The sequence below is a fragment of the Rhinatrema bivittatum genome, chromosome 1 (assembly GCF_901001135.1).
Source record: "Rhinatrema bivittatum chromosome 1, aRhiBiv1.1, whole genome shotgun sequence".
Lineage (NCBI taxonomy): Eukaryota > Metazoa > Chordata > Amphibia > Gymnophiona > Rhinatrematidae > Rhinatrema > Rhinatrema bivittatum.
This window is the reverse complement of record NC_042615.1, coordinates 262,317,854-262,332,771: the sequence shown is the minus strand read 5'-3', so window position 1 is coordinate 262,332,771 and position 14,918 is coordinate 262,317,854. Positions and strand designations below refer to the sequence as shown.

At 44.4% G+C, this 14,918-nt stretch overlaps 1 protein-coding gene across 2 annotated transcripts in view; it reads right to left on the bottom strand.

The window, feature by feature from the left end:
• Window positions 1–14,918, bottom strand: part of SIGLEC1 (sialic acid binding Ig like lectin 1) — a 147,272-nt gene that overhangs the window by 64,057 nt on the left and 68,297 nt on the right. For both annotated transcript variants that reach the window (XM_029594240.1, XM_029594246.1), the window contains exons 9-11: window positions 12,480–12,779; window positions 10,185–10,439; window positions 7,509–7,811 (exon numbers count right to left, since the gene is read on the bottom strand). In XM_029594240.1, the coding sequence (XP_029450100.1) occupies window positions 7,509–7,811; window positions 10,185–10,439; window positions 12,480–12,779 (858 nt within the window). The remainder of the gene's footprint in view (window positions 1–7,508; window positions 7,812–10,184; window positions 10,440–12,479; window positions 12,780–14,918) is intronic.

Here is a 14,918-nt window from a genome sequence, read left to right as displayed (position 1 = left end):
ATTCTAGAGTCATCCCTTTCTGGAGGTTTGAGGGTTGAGCCCACCAGTTTAGGCTCAACCCTCAAAGCTGGCGATGGTAGCCCTCAGAGGGTAGCAACCAGCATAGTGACCAGGTCCAGTGTTGATTCCATAGATCCTAGAAGGTGGAAGTAGTCCCATACTCTGGGCAGCTCCTGAGTCTGAAACACTAGCACCCAGTCTATTAATTTGTGTTGAAGTGGACTTCTTGGAATTCCAGTGTCTGTGATGGTTCTAAACTGCTCTTTGAGAAATTCACTACCCAGCCTAACCACTCAAGGAGACCTGACTGTTCTCCTGAGCCGACTTGACCTTTACAAGCCAGTTGTCTACATATGGGTGTAGCATACTTAAAGCTGCTACTACCACAACTATGACCTTTATGAACATCCTGAGGGCTGTTGCTAGGCCAAAAAGCAGTGCTTGAAACTGAAAATACTTGCCCAGTACACAGTACCTTAACAGGTTTTGATGGGACACCTGGATGGGAATATCAAAGTAAGTTTCCGCTAGGTCCAGGAATGCCAAATATTCTCCTGGCCAGACTAAAGCTATCTATGACTACAGTATCTCTACCAGAAGTGGGAGATGTGTAGGTATCTGTTGACCCCTTTTAAATCCAGCATTGGGAAGAAGGTTCCATCCTTTTTATTTGGAACCACAAAATATATTGAGTAAGAGCTGTGACTCCTCTCTTGTGAGAGAACTAGGAAAATGCTTGTAAGTTCTGTAATTTTGTTAGTGTCCCCTTGATCACCTCTCTTTTGAGAGGAATGGTACAAGGGGAAACCACAAGAGTGCTGAAATGCTAAAAAGTATGTGAAAGGTCAGCACTGCATGTCATTTCTGCCTTCTGGGCTCAATTTACAAAAAATCTTATGATTTATAAGAGTCTAGTCTTATTAGTATATATCAGATAAAATTATAATGCCAACCAATTAGGAAAATGTTATACAAACAAATTCATTTATCGCTGTGTAAGTTAGAGGCAGTGACGTATTTAACTGACTGGAACAGCTTGGGAGCTTTGAGCTCAAGGTTTATGCTGCATTGTATGGTAAGCACTGTTCCTATTATAAGATACCTTATAAGAAAAGAAACAAGATGGTTTCCTTATTGGCTGTTGGTATTCAGTGTTTACTAGTGCCCCCTTACAGTTTGAGGTAATTTGGGTCCACTCTTGAGCAGTACCTCAATAGGCACCCTCCTACTGCAACTACAGGGGGACCCACTAAGAGACACTGTGATGAACTGCTGCCACCTACTGCTGCAGGCGGCTCTACCTTCGTTCTTCTTACCCCACGAAAGGACTGGTTCCTGCTTCATGAATCTGAAGGGGCCTACCTCGCAGACTTATACCTATGCCAGTCACGGAAGCATTGAGACTTGACACTTTGTGATCCTGCATGGTTTTTATCTTTAGAAAACCTCTGGGGTTTTGAGTCCTCCAGATCCTTCACTAATGTTTCTAGATCTTTTCTGAAGAGAAGACTGCTCTTGAAAGGCATTTTTTCTCCACCTTCGATTACTGCAACTCATTACTTATCCCTTCATCATCCCTCAAACCACTCCAAATATTGCAGAATTCAGCTGCCAGAATCCTTACAGGAAAAAAAAAGAAATGAACACATAACACCCATTTTATCCTCTCTTCACTGGCTACCTATTTCTGCACGAATTACCTACAAATCAATGACCATCATTCATAAAATCCTAAATGATGATCTTCATGGACTAAAAGGCTTAAACATAACCCCCCAAAACCCACAAAGAAACCTACGCTCTAACAACGCAGGATTCTTAAACATCCTCACCTTAAGAGACGCTCATCTTTCAACTACACGAGAAAGAGCATTTTCCATTGCCTCCCCCAAAATTTGGAACACCCTACCCAAAGAACTGAGGACCCAGCACATCCTGAAAACATTTAAAAAAGACCGAAAAACATTTTTATTCCGCAAACTCTATTCTATCTGACACCTGATCATCCCAGCCCTCAACAGAACTCACAAGCATAATCCTCCTCTTCATGCTCTCTTGATGTACCTCCTTTTTCACCCCTCCCTGCTCTCTCACTTGATTCATTAAGTTCATTGAAAATGTTCTCCTCACTATTCTGTTATTCAACTACTAAGAAAAAATGTTTACTGTTCCCAACTACAATGTTAACTCCATTTGATTGTATGCTAATTGCATATTTTGTATGATAATTGCATATTTTGTAAACTGTTATGATGGCTCTACCGAATATCGGTATATAAAACTCTACAAATAAATAAATAAATAAATTTTACACAGGCAAGACTGATGCAGAGTCTGCCGCTCAATTGCACAGCTATAAAAGCATCCTGGCCACTGCTTCTGAGGCCATAGCCCTGGAGGACATTCTTACCAGGTCATCCATATCGTCAGCCTGTAATGCTAAGTTTGATTCCAGACATAATGATTCTGGGCTATCTGGGAGCTGTTGGACCCAACACAGTGCCACTTGGGCCACATAGCCCCCACAAATGGAGGCCTACAGGGCCATTGCATTTGTTGTAAAGGCCTATTTAACGGTTGCCTCTATTTTCCAATCTTGGGGGTCCTTCAGTGCTGAATCCTCTTCTACCAGAATGATTTATTTATTTATTTTGAACTTTTTTATACCGACATTCATGTGGCAAGAGACATATCATATCGGTTTACAGTAGAACACAATTATTGCAACAAGCATTACATAGAACCGGGGTTACATAGAACAGGGAAAACAATGGATGAAAATAGGTGGAAGAATTGGTAGCTGTTAACCAGAGAGAGACTTAGAGGATGAAGAATCAATAGAGCAGGAAACTGTACATCAACACCAGAGTAATTTAAAATAAATATACGTAGAGATAAATTAAATAATGTACAATAAAAGCCTGTGAAGGAGGTCATGGTAAAGTTCGTAGTGGTATGATAATGGTAATGTTCGTCTGGTTGTTGATAAGCTTGTTTGAGTGTTATGGTGATGGTAGTGTTCGTCTGATTATGGAAAGGCTTGTTTGAATAGCCAGGTTTTGAGTTTCTTTTTGAAAGTCAGTGGGCAGGATTCTTGCCGGAGTTCTGGAGGGAGAGCATTCCATTGAGAGGGTCCAGCGGTGGATAATGCACGCTTCCTTAAGGCATTCTTTACCGGGGGGACATAGAGAGTGCCTTTGTAAGCAGCTCTAATCGGTCTAGAGGATTCATGGGGACGTAGAGGTAAGTTAAGATCAAGACGTGTTAGATTGTGCATGGCTTTATAGATTATCATGAGGACTTTGTAGAGAATTCTAAATTTGATGGGAAGCCAGTGTAAGTTGCGAAGTATGGGCGTGATGTGCTCTCTTCTATTGGAGTTGGACAGGATCCTAGCGGCGGAGTTCTGTACCATCTGGAGGGGTCTGATAGTGTTTGCTGGAAGACCTAGGAGAAGCGAATTACAGCAGTCGATTTTAGAAAAGATGATGGATTGAAGAACCGTGCGGTAGTCATGGAAATGGAGGAGGGTCTTGTGTGATGGTCTTGTGTGTAACTGCTGAGACCAAAGCATCGACTCGGGAGGATTCTGAGGAGGCTATTCCTCTCCCCCAGCAGCAGGGGATAGATTTTACTTAGAACTCTTCCCTCCTTTAGCCCCCTCCTGCAGGGTATCCAATTTGGTAAGGATCATATGCCTAAGGGTACTATGCAAGGGGAATGCCTTCAGTGGCTTCCTAAAAACCTGGAAGATAGGATCCCTTTTATCCAGGTCTTCCATGGGAGTAACTAACATCCCTAGGGTGGCTACTACACTGGAACTGAGTAGCTCCTCTTTCCAGAGTAGGCATACAATGGTGGCATCATCTTCATCTGTTGAAAACATCCTTTCCTGAGAATCTTTGTGGGTAATCTCCCCCAGATCATGATGCTTACCTGGAGGCATAGGAACTTGAATGCCCCCTCAAAGGGGACTATGGGTTTTCCCTTGGCCTCTTGACTGATGCCCTTTGGGGGCACATGTCATCTGCTATGGCATCATAAGTGAGGAGTAGCCTAGTGGTTAGAGCAGTGGGGTATAAACCAGGAGACCAGGGTTCAAGTCCTGCTGTTGCTCCTTATGACCATGGGCAAGTCACTTTACCCTCCATTACCTTAGATACAAACTTAGATTGTAAGTCCTCTGGGGATAGGGAAATAGCTACAGTACCTGAATGCAATCCACTTTGAAGTGCTGAAAAAAAAGTATAAAAGAAGAATATAAAATTAAAAAAAAAAAGAAAGTGCTAGGATGTGTAGGAATTTGCATGGCTAGATAGGCTTTGTGCATTGACATGATGAAGTCTGAAGCAAAGGTTCCCTGCCAGGCATCTTTATGGCCCCTGGGGCCTTTGGAGGAGATAAGCTTCCCCCAGATCCCATACTGGGGCTGCCCCCTAAGATGCCTGCAAAGGGAGGAAGAGGATTCACTTCCTCTGAAGGTCCAGGGACATTCAGTGCCCGCAGCAATTGTCCTGGTGCAATCATTGATTTTGCTCTTCTCTAGCTAGAGGGACTAAGCTATGGTCTTCCCCCTGAGACTCCCTGCTTTGTTCTCCTTCACAGTTAAATGGAGCCCACAACACTGGGGGCCTGCTTAGCCCCCCTGACACAGCATTTTCTCCCTCTATGCATGTCTGAAATGCTCCAGAAACAGCAAGGAAAAACAAACAAGACACAGCAGCAGAGAGTTAAGTTTGTCCTCCCCTGCGGTGAACATTCAGCTGTTGCCCTCCGTCAGTTGTGTGCGCACACACAAACGGCAAACAAAGCAAGCACAGACCATACTCACCACCTCTATGGAGCCACTGCCAGCTGCTAAGCAGACCCGGCTTTTCCTTTTCTGCTTTTCCAAGCCTTAGGCCTTTTTTTCTTTTTTTTGCCTTCACCGCAGAGAAAGAGAGAGAGAGGAGGGAGAGAGAGGAGCAGGGATAGAGAGAGAGAGAGATTGAGAGCGAGAAAGCCCTACAGGCTCTGTTTATTTTTTCCAATTCAAGGGCTACCGGGTTCCTGTGGATACTCCACAGATCCCTAAGGGTACTGGAATAACCGTCATTCTCTACAGGTTTCACAGACCCTTAAAGATCTTGGAATAATCTTCCAGGAGCTCAACCAGAGCAAGCACTGGGAGTATACTCCCACTGGGGAAAATCAACCCCTAAAGACTATTGTCCCAGTAGCAACAAGGACTCAACCAGGCTGGGGCTGAACCTTTTCTGGGAGTTTTAACATCCTCTTCATCAGTCTGTAGTTGCTGGAAACAGAGACTATTGAATTAGACCAGGACCAGGACCAGGACACCCCCCCCCCCCCCCCCCCCATAGTCCAGAGCGGCAGATTATCGTGCTCGCCGTCTGAGCCCTCTCTGGACCGCTCCCGAGGGTCCTCTGGGCTGCTGGGGACAGGAAAAAGGTTTGGAGGGAGCTCCCCTCCCCCTAACGCTCTTGCTTCTGCTGCGGCAAAAGTCTCCAAGATGGCCGCCGTTCCCGCGCTCAGCGGGAACAGATCGGCCTGACTACCTCTTCCGAGAGGCAGGCACCTAATACAAAGGACTGTGCGGGAGAGCCAAGAATCGGACTCCCCGCAGGCTGTACAGCGGCATAAATGAAGAAGGGGGGGTCACAAAAAAGGTAAGAAAATGGCACGAGCACTGCAGTTGTGGCCGATAGCGTGCGTCCCGCCGTCCGAGTGCTCCCGCAGGAGATGCTATTCCGAGCTCCGGTCAACAGCTGAATCTCCAGAAGAAGACTTTCTCCTTTTTAATAAAATCCTGGGGTTTTCTTACGTCGAGCTGACCGGGGCTTAGAGGGAGGGACCGGACTACTGGTTTCACCTCTGGAGCTTTACCGTATGGGAGCTACGCGGGATCACCAACCCCAGCTCCTGAAGTGTCTACTACCAGGGGGTATAGTCTCCCTGCTTGCTCTGCAAAAAACTGTCCTTTGCCTTTTTTGTTTTGTTTTTTTTTTGGTAAAAAAAGAACTTTACTCTCTCTGCTGTCACTCATGTAACTATCCTCCTTTTTTTTTTTTAAGATTAGCCTATGCCTCAGAAAAAAAGTGCAGACCTGCAGGTTTTGCACCACCTCCATCTGCTGGAGACAGAGAAATACTGAAGAGATGCAGGTAGCACACCAGGTTAAGAGGGGGTGCTTTACAAGTTTTTCTCTCTCTCCATCTGCCTGAAGGGAGGCAAAACCCAGCAGTCTGGACTGATCCAGGTAAGTATAGGGAAAGCTACACGGCTTAGAAGCTGACGTATGCTGCGCTCTCCAGTTTTAAAACACGGAGTCACATGTGTAAGTATTGGCCCTGCTCTGGAACACCCATTCCCTGCCCCTTTTCTTCCCCCTTATCTTTGGTGCACGCACCAGTATATAATTATATATATCGTGGCTTTTAAAATCCGCATTGTGCGTGTGTTGCCTACATATGCACATATGTAGGTATTTTTGCGCAAGCAGGGCTTTTAAAATCAACCTCTTAGGTTTCAGTCCCTTCTTCCCCCTCAGTTCCACTCCTTTTCTTCCACTGAGGCCTACTCCATCTGTATTCACCCTGCTGCCTCTCTGGGTAGCTGGCATGTATTGACTCCCTGATAAATCTCTCTCTTCCTTTCTCACCGGTTTGATTTCTGGATTTCCTTTAGGGATGTGCGTTCGGAGCCCAGGAATGGTAGATTATGCTCTAGGTCCATAGAATTATATGGACTTACTGTCAAATTTGTTGAGATGTATAATTCTGAAACACAAGTTCAATGTTGGACTTTACTAGCTGAAATCGGTTCAGATAAGAGAAAACAAAGAATGAAATTGAAAGATTCATAGCTATTACAATTTGTGCCACAAGCTGTATATATATAGCTCGAAGATTAAGCAGTCCTCAACTTCAAATAAGACCCTCTTAAGAGTGAATGAATTAATGCTGTATTTTATTGTACATAGATCTCTCATTCCTGCTTCCTCTGTCTATCTCATCCAAGGGGGGATCAGAAATGTTGGATTGCTCCATCATTACATGGGAAAATCTTTTGGTTCAAAGAAGGTATCAGCTCATTGAGCTCAATTTTCTTTAGATTTCCATGCAGTCGATGTAATACAGTGTGCTCAGCCCAGGAGGGGCGCCTGGGGGTGCGTTAGGAAAGTGGGCGTTGACTGTTCAGTGCTCGCTTTCAGCACACAATTATTGCATCGGCCCCCATATTAGGCCGGCTGTTTGTTGTAATGTAAAAGAAGGCAAAAATTGGGTAGTATAAGCTTCCTGGGAAGCTAATTTCTTCCTGGAACTATTATCTATCAGACTTCTCAGTTACTGAATACTCAGCAGTACTGTTAACCCTTAGAAGCTAACATAGGAAGGACTTTAATATCTCTATTCAGAGTGCTTTTTGATGGTGATTGCCCTATCTGGATTAAAGGCCAGTTGATGTCCTGTCTTTCTGCAACTAGAACGCTATAAATGAATACTTACTCTGCACACGAAAATATAAAGAGGCTGAAGATGTCCCAAGGCTATTGGTAGCAGAACAAACGTAATTTCCTCCGTCTTCCGACCTGACATTCCTGATCTCGAGCTTCAGGCCATTGCGGGAAGAAGACAGGGTGAGCCTGTGAGTGGGCTCAGCACCATGGATGCTAGTGAAAGCCACTGATGTATTGCTTCTGCTCAGGGTCATTGCAGATCGTGGGTTACTATCAACAGAGCAGTAGATGACGGCTAACTTCCCCTCTTCTGTCTCCAGAAAAGACTTCATCAACAAATTCCTTGGGGGATCTAATCAGCCAAAGCAAGATTGTAAAAAAAGACATCTGTTTAACTAGTTTAGTGTACTCAAGGCAATTTATACATAAATTAAGACATTAAAAAACTCAGGTAAAGACCATGGACTACAAAACGAATCCAAACAGCAAATAGTTGCACCATTTCCATTCCTTCTAACTATCACCAGCTGCAATGACTTACTGTGTTTCTTCTGGATATTATCATTCGTATCTGTGTTTAATATATTCACATTTTGAGAACGAATCCACTTTATAACCGTGTCTTCATCATCTTTCAGTGACTCAAAAACATTTCATTTCTCTAAGAAATGTTCACTCCTAAGACAGATATATCAGATTGACCATCTGGGTCAAAAATATTAAAATCTAAAGATTTTGGGGGTTTTCCAATTTTGTTCCCCCCGCTCCCAGCATTTCTAACACAGGGGGTTATTTACTAAGCATTTTACCCATAGACACAGAATGGTAGAAAATTCGTAGTGAATCAGGCCCTGTGAGATGTTGTGAGACTCTGTTACTGTTATTGATATTAGAGCCACTGAGGCTTGCTCCACATGATGAGAATACATACAAGACCACTTTTGAAAAGACAAGAAAGCCTCGTAGCTCATATATAGCAGCAATGGTAGGATGACTGAATGACTTTATAGAAACAAAGGGCAGGTCTGGCTAAGGATATCTACTTGTTAAAACTTGTTAAAACTAAGCTTAAATGTGTATTTTAAATATGTGTTAGTACCTCACCGTAGACACGGGATTTACTAAAGGTGCCAAGCTCTTACCGAATCTTGTGTTCGCACCAATAATGCACATTACCAAACCCCTCTGACCCACTATCATAAAAGGGGCACATAGCCCAAGTGTGGTTCCCTTCAGAAAATACCTTCCTTCCCTTCCACAAGCAGAAACCCCCTCTCCCCAAAAGATTCTTTTCACCCCTCAAGTGCTCCATCAATAGACCCCTCCCTCAACAAAAGAATGCAAAAAAAACCCCCATCCCTTACTCCAGGTCCCACCCCTCTAGAACCTTCTTACCCCAAGGGCAGTACTGATTCCCAGTCATTCCAGCCCCACTGGTGCCAAAATTCAAAATAGTGCCAGTTGACTCATGGCTTCCTTTTGCCCCATAGGGCAGTTGCTCCTGCCCCACCAGGTCCTGATTTGAGCTGGGCCTGAAGCCAGCACCATTTTGTTGTACAGCTGCATATTGTATGGCCATACAACAAAATGGTGCTGCCTGGCACCATTTTGAATTCAGGATCTAGCAGGGAGGAGCAACTGGAGATTACTCCAGCCTGTTTTGAACTTAAGAGACCCCAGGTAAGGGGTATGAGACTGCAAGGGGGGAAAAAAAGAGCCTGACCTGGTGGTCTGTCCTGCTGTAAGGCTTGTATTATGCATGTGCAGTTGAGCAAGCTGAGGCAGCTTGCATATTTAAGGGATGCTTCAAACCCTCACTACCAAGATTGCCCTTATTAAACTCTAGGGAGAAACTTTGACCAATTTTTAGACCTTGTCTAAAGTTTCCATCACCCAAGGTGCTGGGATTGGTCAGCTCTGCCCTGTAAAATCTAGCTGTGTGCATGTGCAGAGGGAGGAGTCTGATGTTGAAGTTGAGAGGAGTTGATTTTTGGAGAAGACCATTTCTAGGCCCCTCTGGCCTAGGTAATAGGGAAAATAGACTTTGCTTTTTGGGCCTCGGATCTCAGGAAACTGTCCCTGGGGAAGTGAAGTGAAGAAGTCATTTTTGAAGAGACTTTGTTTCCATTCAGGAGGGAAGCCCCTCTGCCTGAGGGGATCAGGATAGATTGGGGCTCTGCTCCACTACCAGCTGAAGTGGGGATTGTACCTGCCCTAGAGAAGAGAAGAGAAGAGAAAGGATTTTGGAAGAATCAATTTGATATTGGGCTTTACCACTTGAAGTCCAGGATTATTGAGATCAGAGAGACTGAGACATTGAGATATCCCTTCCCTCTTGAGCCTATAAAGACAGGGAATGTAATGAGTACTGTGTATGAAACTTACATAATGGTATCAACAAGAAAGGATAGATGCCGGACGTCTTTCAAGTGGCTGCCTCAGGGGCTGACTTGTTCTGAAATTGAACAAGCGTATGTCGTTCTGTATTAAAAGTGAACCAGCGCAAGTCAGTGTATTTCGCTCTGACAGTCTTCAAACATGTAGTCTCCACTTTTAGCCCCTGAGGCAGACACTTGAGGAGTGGTGAAACTCGGCCTGAGTTGGGCAGTTTGTGCGTCTCCACCACAATAAATTAATTAAAGACATCCGGCATCTATCCTTTCTTGTTGATACCATTACGGCTTTCATAGATCACCTCCCTTCCTGCTTTGTGGGTGAAACTTACATAATACATTCAGAGAGACAGAGGCTGAGCTTTTGCTTCCTTCTTTGTTTGTGACTTTGCAGTAGTAGGAGCCAGCATCGGTGCTAGCGACATGCTGGAACACAAGGGAAGCCAAAGAGTTCTCAGAGAAGCTTTCGCCATTCTTGTACCAGGTGTAGTTAGTGTCAACCTTTGAGTCAGTCCTCACGGTGCAGGTCAAGTTCACTGTTTCACCTTCACGTATCTCTGTCGAAGGGGTGATCACAACTCTTGCAGCTAAGGAAAGATAAAGAGTGTAAGATAACTTGTGTTTGCTACTTATGAATATAAACTCCAGAGCAAGCTAAGACCTTGCATACCAGTGTAGTTAGAAAAACAAGAGGTCCTTGAAAGGATAAATAGAGGAGGCTGCATCATTGTGAAGATAGGTAACCCTCTAATTGTGGTATAATGACAGGATTAACTTGCTGTTACTGCCCTCTCAAAATCAATAGAAGGCTAATATGAAACTGGAGCCATTGAAGTTCTCCAGCTGGCCTTCCATAAGAACATAAGATTTGCTATTCTGGGTCAGACCAAAGGACCATCAAACCCAGTATCCTGTTTCCAATACTGGCCAATACAGGTCATAAGTACCTGACAGGATCCCAAAAGGTCTATAGATTCCATGTTGCTTATCCCAGGGATAAGCAGTGGATTTCTCCAAGTCCACCTTAATAATGGTTTATAGACTTTTCTCCAGGAATTTGTCTAAATCTTTTTTAAACCCAACTATAAACTAACAGCTTTCACTACATCCTTCAGCAACAAACTCCTGAGTTTAATTATGCATTGAGTAAAAAAATGTTTTCTCCTAGTAACTTCACTGAATGTCCCCTAGTCTTTGTACTTTTTGAAAGAGTAAACAACTGATTTGTATTTACCTGTTCCTCCGAGCGTTTACTCCACTCATTATTTTATAGCCCTCTATCATATCTCCCCTCAGCTGTCTCTTCTCCAAACTGAAGAGCCTTAACCTCTTTAGCCTTTCTTCATAGGGGACTCGTTCCATTCCCTTTATCATTTTGGATGTCCTTCTCTGTACATTTTCTAATTCTGCTGTATCTATTTTGAAATGCAGTGACCAGAATACAGACAGTACTCAAGGTGACGTTGCACCATGGAGCGATACAGAAGCATTATGATAATCTCTGTTTTATTTTCCATTCCTTTCCTAGCATTATATTTCCTTTCTTGGCCACCATCGCAAACTGACCAGAGGATTTCAGCATATTATCCACATTGGCACCTAGATCCTTTTCCTGGGTGGTGACTCCCAATGTGGAACCTTGCATTGTGTAGCTATAATGGTTAGTAGGGTGACCATATCAATGAGAAATAGATCTAGAAATTCTAGATTATTGAAAAAAGACACTAGATAATTTATTTACTAAATTTCTGTTAATGTTATGGTTCTAACATCAATATTTTACACTGTCATGGTACCACAAATGATTTTGTACCTGGTTTCCTATGGAAGAACTACAACAAATGTGCCTTTTGCATGCATATCATAAAAAAAAGAAGCCTCCTCTCAGCTCCATTACCTTTGATCAGGGCCAGTGGAACCACCAGGCAAACTAGGGCTGGGCCCAGGGCGCCGACCATTAGGGGACACGATCAGGAGGGGGGGGGGGGGGGTGGCACTCCTCTATGCCGCTGTGGCGTTGCAGCTCGTGGCCCCACATGGTTTGCAATTCCTAATGGGGGGTGGTGGCGGTGTGTGACCGGGTAGGGGGCGGTGCGATGGGGGGGGGGGGGGGTCAGGTACAAGGCAGAAGGTGCCTAATCCCCTTGCAGCCGGCTCTGCCTTTGATCTCTAGTGCTGGTGGGCTGGTCAAGTTAGAGAGAGATGGAGTCTGAGCATGCAGGAAGCCTGCAGCAGAGGAGGTCTTTCTGCAGGGTGAGGGTGTGGCACGTTTATTAACCCCTTCAAAGAAAATGAAGCAAATGCTTTTATTTTGACTTGTAAAGATGTCTTTTTCTCTCCCATTTTCTTCTTTTTGTACACAGCAATCTCAGGTTACACAAACCCTTATGTGTACCCTGTGGACACAGGAAAAATACAGCGTATGCACACTACTGGAGCAAGCTGGGAGTAACCTTCTTTCTCTATAATAAAATTACCATAAGCCTAGTCCTTATATCCATTGCATTATGTGAAGAGGACTCCAGGAAAAGCCCCCACCAAAGTTGCTAATCCTATTCCCACATATTCCAAAATAATTCATTTTTGTCTTTTCAAGTTAACATGAGATTATACGGATATTTACTTACTCTCAGCAGTAAAGTCCATGGATGACGTGGCATTGCCATAAGTGTTGTTGGCTACACACTTGTACGTTCCTTCATCTTCTAGCACAATGTCCCTGATCTCCAGCTTCAAGGAGTTATAGGAAGAAGACACAAAGAGCCTCTGCCTGAGGGGAATATGAGGATCTGTGGCGGCCACCAGCTCATCTTGTTTATACAAGGCTATCTCCGAGGGGGGGTCACTTTCCACCACGCACTGGATGACGGCTCGCTGTCCGCCCTGTGTTTCCAGGAATGAAGTCATCACAGGTTTTCTCGGGGGATCTGTTGGGATAAAACATGGTCCAATCTTAGACAATATCACAAGCCATTGTTTCCTGCCTGAAGATTTTCTTCACAACCTACTCATCATGACCCCCAATAGACACACATCTTTGCTTCAGTTTAAAGCCTGTGATGACATTACTTGATCTGTGAAATAAGCTAATGCCACATGCCCAGTTTTCTGCAACAAAAAAATACAAGATAGAAAATGTTGGGAAAACGGATTTAATTGCAAATATTGAGGAAAGGAAAAGCACCATGTCAAAATCAATAACATTTAAAAAATCCAACTGTACAAAAGAAAAAGGCTTTTTTTTTTCAGATAGTCCTACATGACATAGCCAAAAAATTAAATCTGAGATTTGTAAACATGCCTCTTCAGCATTTTCAGATTTTCTTAACAATAAAATCTTTGCTGGACACAAACCAGGGCCAGATTTAAGATTTTGGTGCCCATAGGCAAGCTACTATGGTGGCACGCCTTTAAAGTGCTGATGGCAAATCGCCCTAAAGCAAGCAGTAGCAGCTCCTCTGGCCTAGAGTTGGCGCCCTAGGCAGTTGCCTATACTTAAATCTGGGCCTGACACAAAGTCTAAGGGCTTCATTTAAGGACTGTTCAGAAAAAGAAAGCTGCAAATGCCAGATGCTGGGGTTTTTTTTTGCAGTCATTATGGATTTTGTATTTGCATCAAAATTGTGTTTAAACACAAAAGGCCGGATTTCAAAAAGGTTACGCGCACCTATTTTGAAAAGGCCCGGCAACACGCGTAAAGCTCCGGGACGCGTGTAAGTTCCTGGGCTTTACTAGAGGGGCAGGGCGTGGGCGGGGGGGGGCAGTCCGGGGGCGGGGTCAGGTCCCAGCACAGCGGCCATATTTGCCGCTGCGCAGGGGATCATGAGCCGGCTGACTGCAGGCACAAAAGATAAGATAATTTTTGGGGGGGTTAAAGTAGGGCTGGGGGGTGGGAAAGGTTAGGGGAAGGGGTGGGAAGGTTAGGTTAGGGGAAGGGAAGTTCCCTCTCAGGCCGCCCCGGAGGGAATGGGGGAAGGCAGCTTGGCTCGGCGCGCACAAGGTGCATAATTGTGCACCCCCTTGCGCACGTCGATCCCCGATTTTATAACATGCACACGTACAAGTGCGTTGTGCATGCTTCTTTTAAAATCTTTTAAAAGCCTTCCCTGAAACATAACATCGCAACAGTGCTTTCATTTAGCTCAATAGACTAAATGTCCAACCCAGTAATTGCATATTCATTCATGTTCATTCTCCAGTTCTTTCTGTCCTTTATTTCCTGGCTACTCTAGCCTCCAAGTTCATTCCCCCTGTTATTTGTATCTGCGCTTCGGCCTTCTTGTTATATGGTTTTTTGTTAAGTTAACCCCCAAGTTTGATGTAAACCGGCCTGATATGAAGCTTGTCATGAAGTTCGGTATAGAAAAATGTTAAATAAGTAAATAAATAAATAAATAAATAAATAAATAAATCAATCAATCAATCAATCTAACCCAAAGGGCTTATTTTAAAAAGGCCCGGTGACACACGTAAAGCCCCAGGACACATGTAAGTCCCGGGGCTTGCAAAAAAGGGTGGTCCGGGGGCGTGACTTGGGTGTGACGTGGGCGATCCAGGGGCAGGGCGGGGCGGGGTCAGCGGCTCCTGGCACAGCGGCCATTTGCTGCTGTGCTGAGGATCGCGTGCCGGCAGTCGGGAACAGGGGAAGGCAGCGCGGCTCGGCACATGCAAGGTGCACAATTGTGCACCCCCTTGTGCGCGCCGACCCCTGATTTTATAACTTGCGCGCACAAGTTATAAAATCAGGTGTACATGTGTGTGCGTCGGGTAGCACGTGCACATGTACACCTGCACGCACCCTTTTAAAATCTACCCCAAATAATAAAATATGCCAATCTGCTGAAATATTTTAGCTCGCTCAGTTATGAAAGACCTAAATTTGGGGTGTGTGTGTATGTGTGTGTGTGTGTGTGTGTGTGTGTGTGTGTGGAGAAATTATGACAAAAAAATGCTATTCATACATTACTACTAACTAAAACAATGTTTTCTGACTAGTTTTTCCTATTCCACATGTACAACAAAAGTCCATAGTCAGTGATGCAGGTCTACGGAATTTTTTTTTCTGC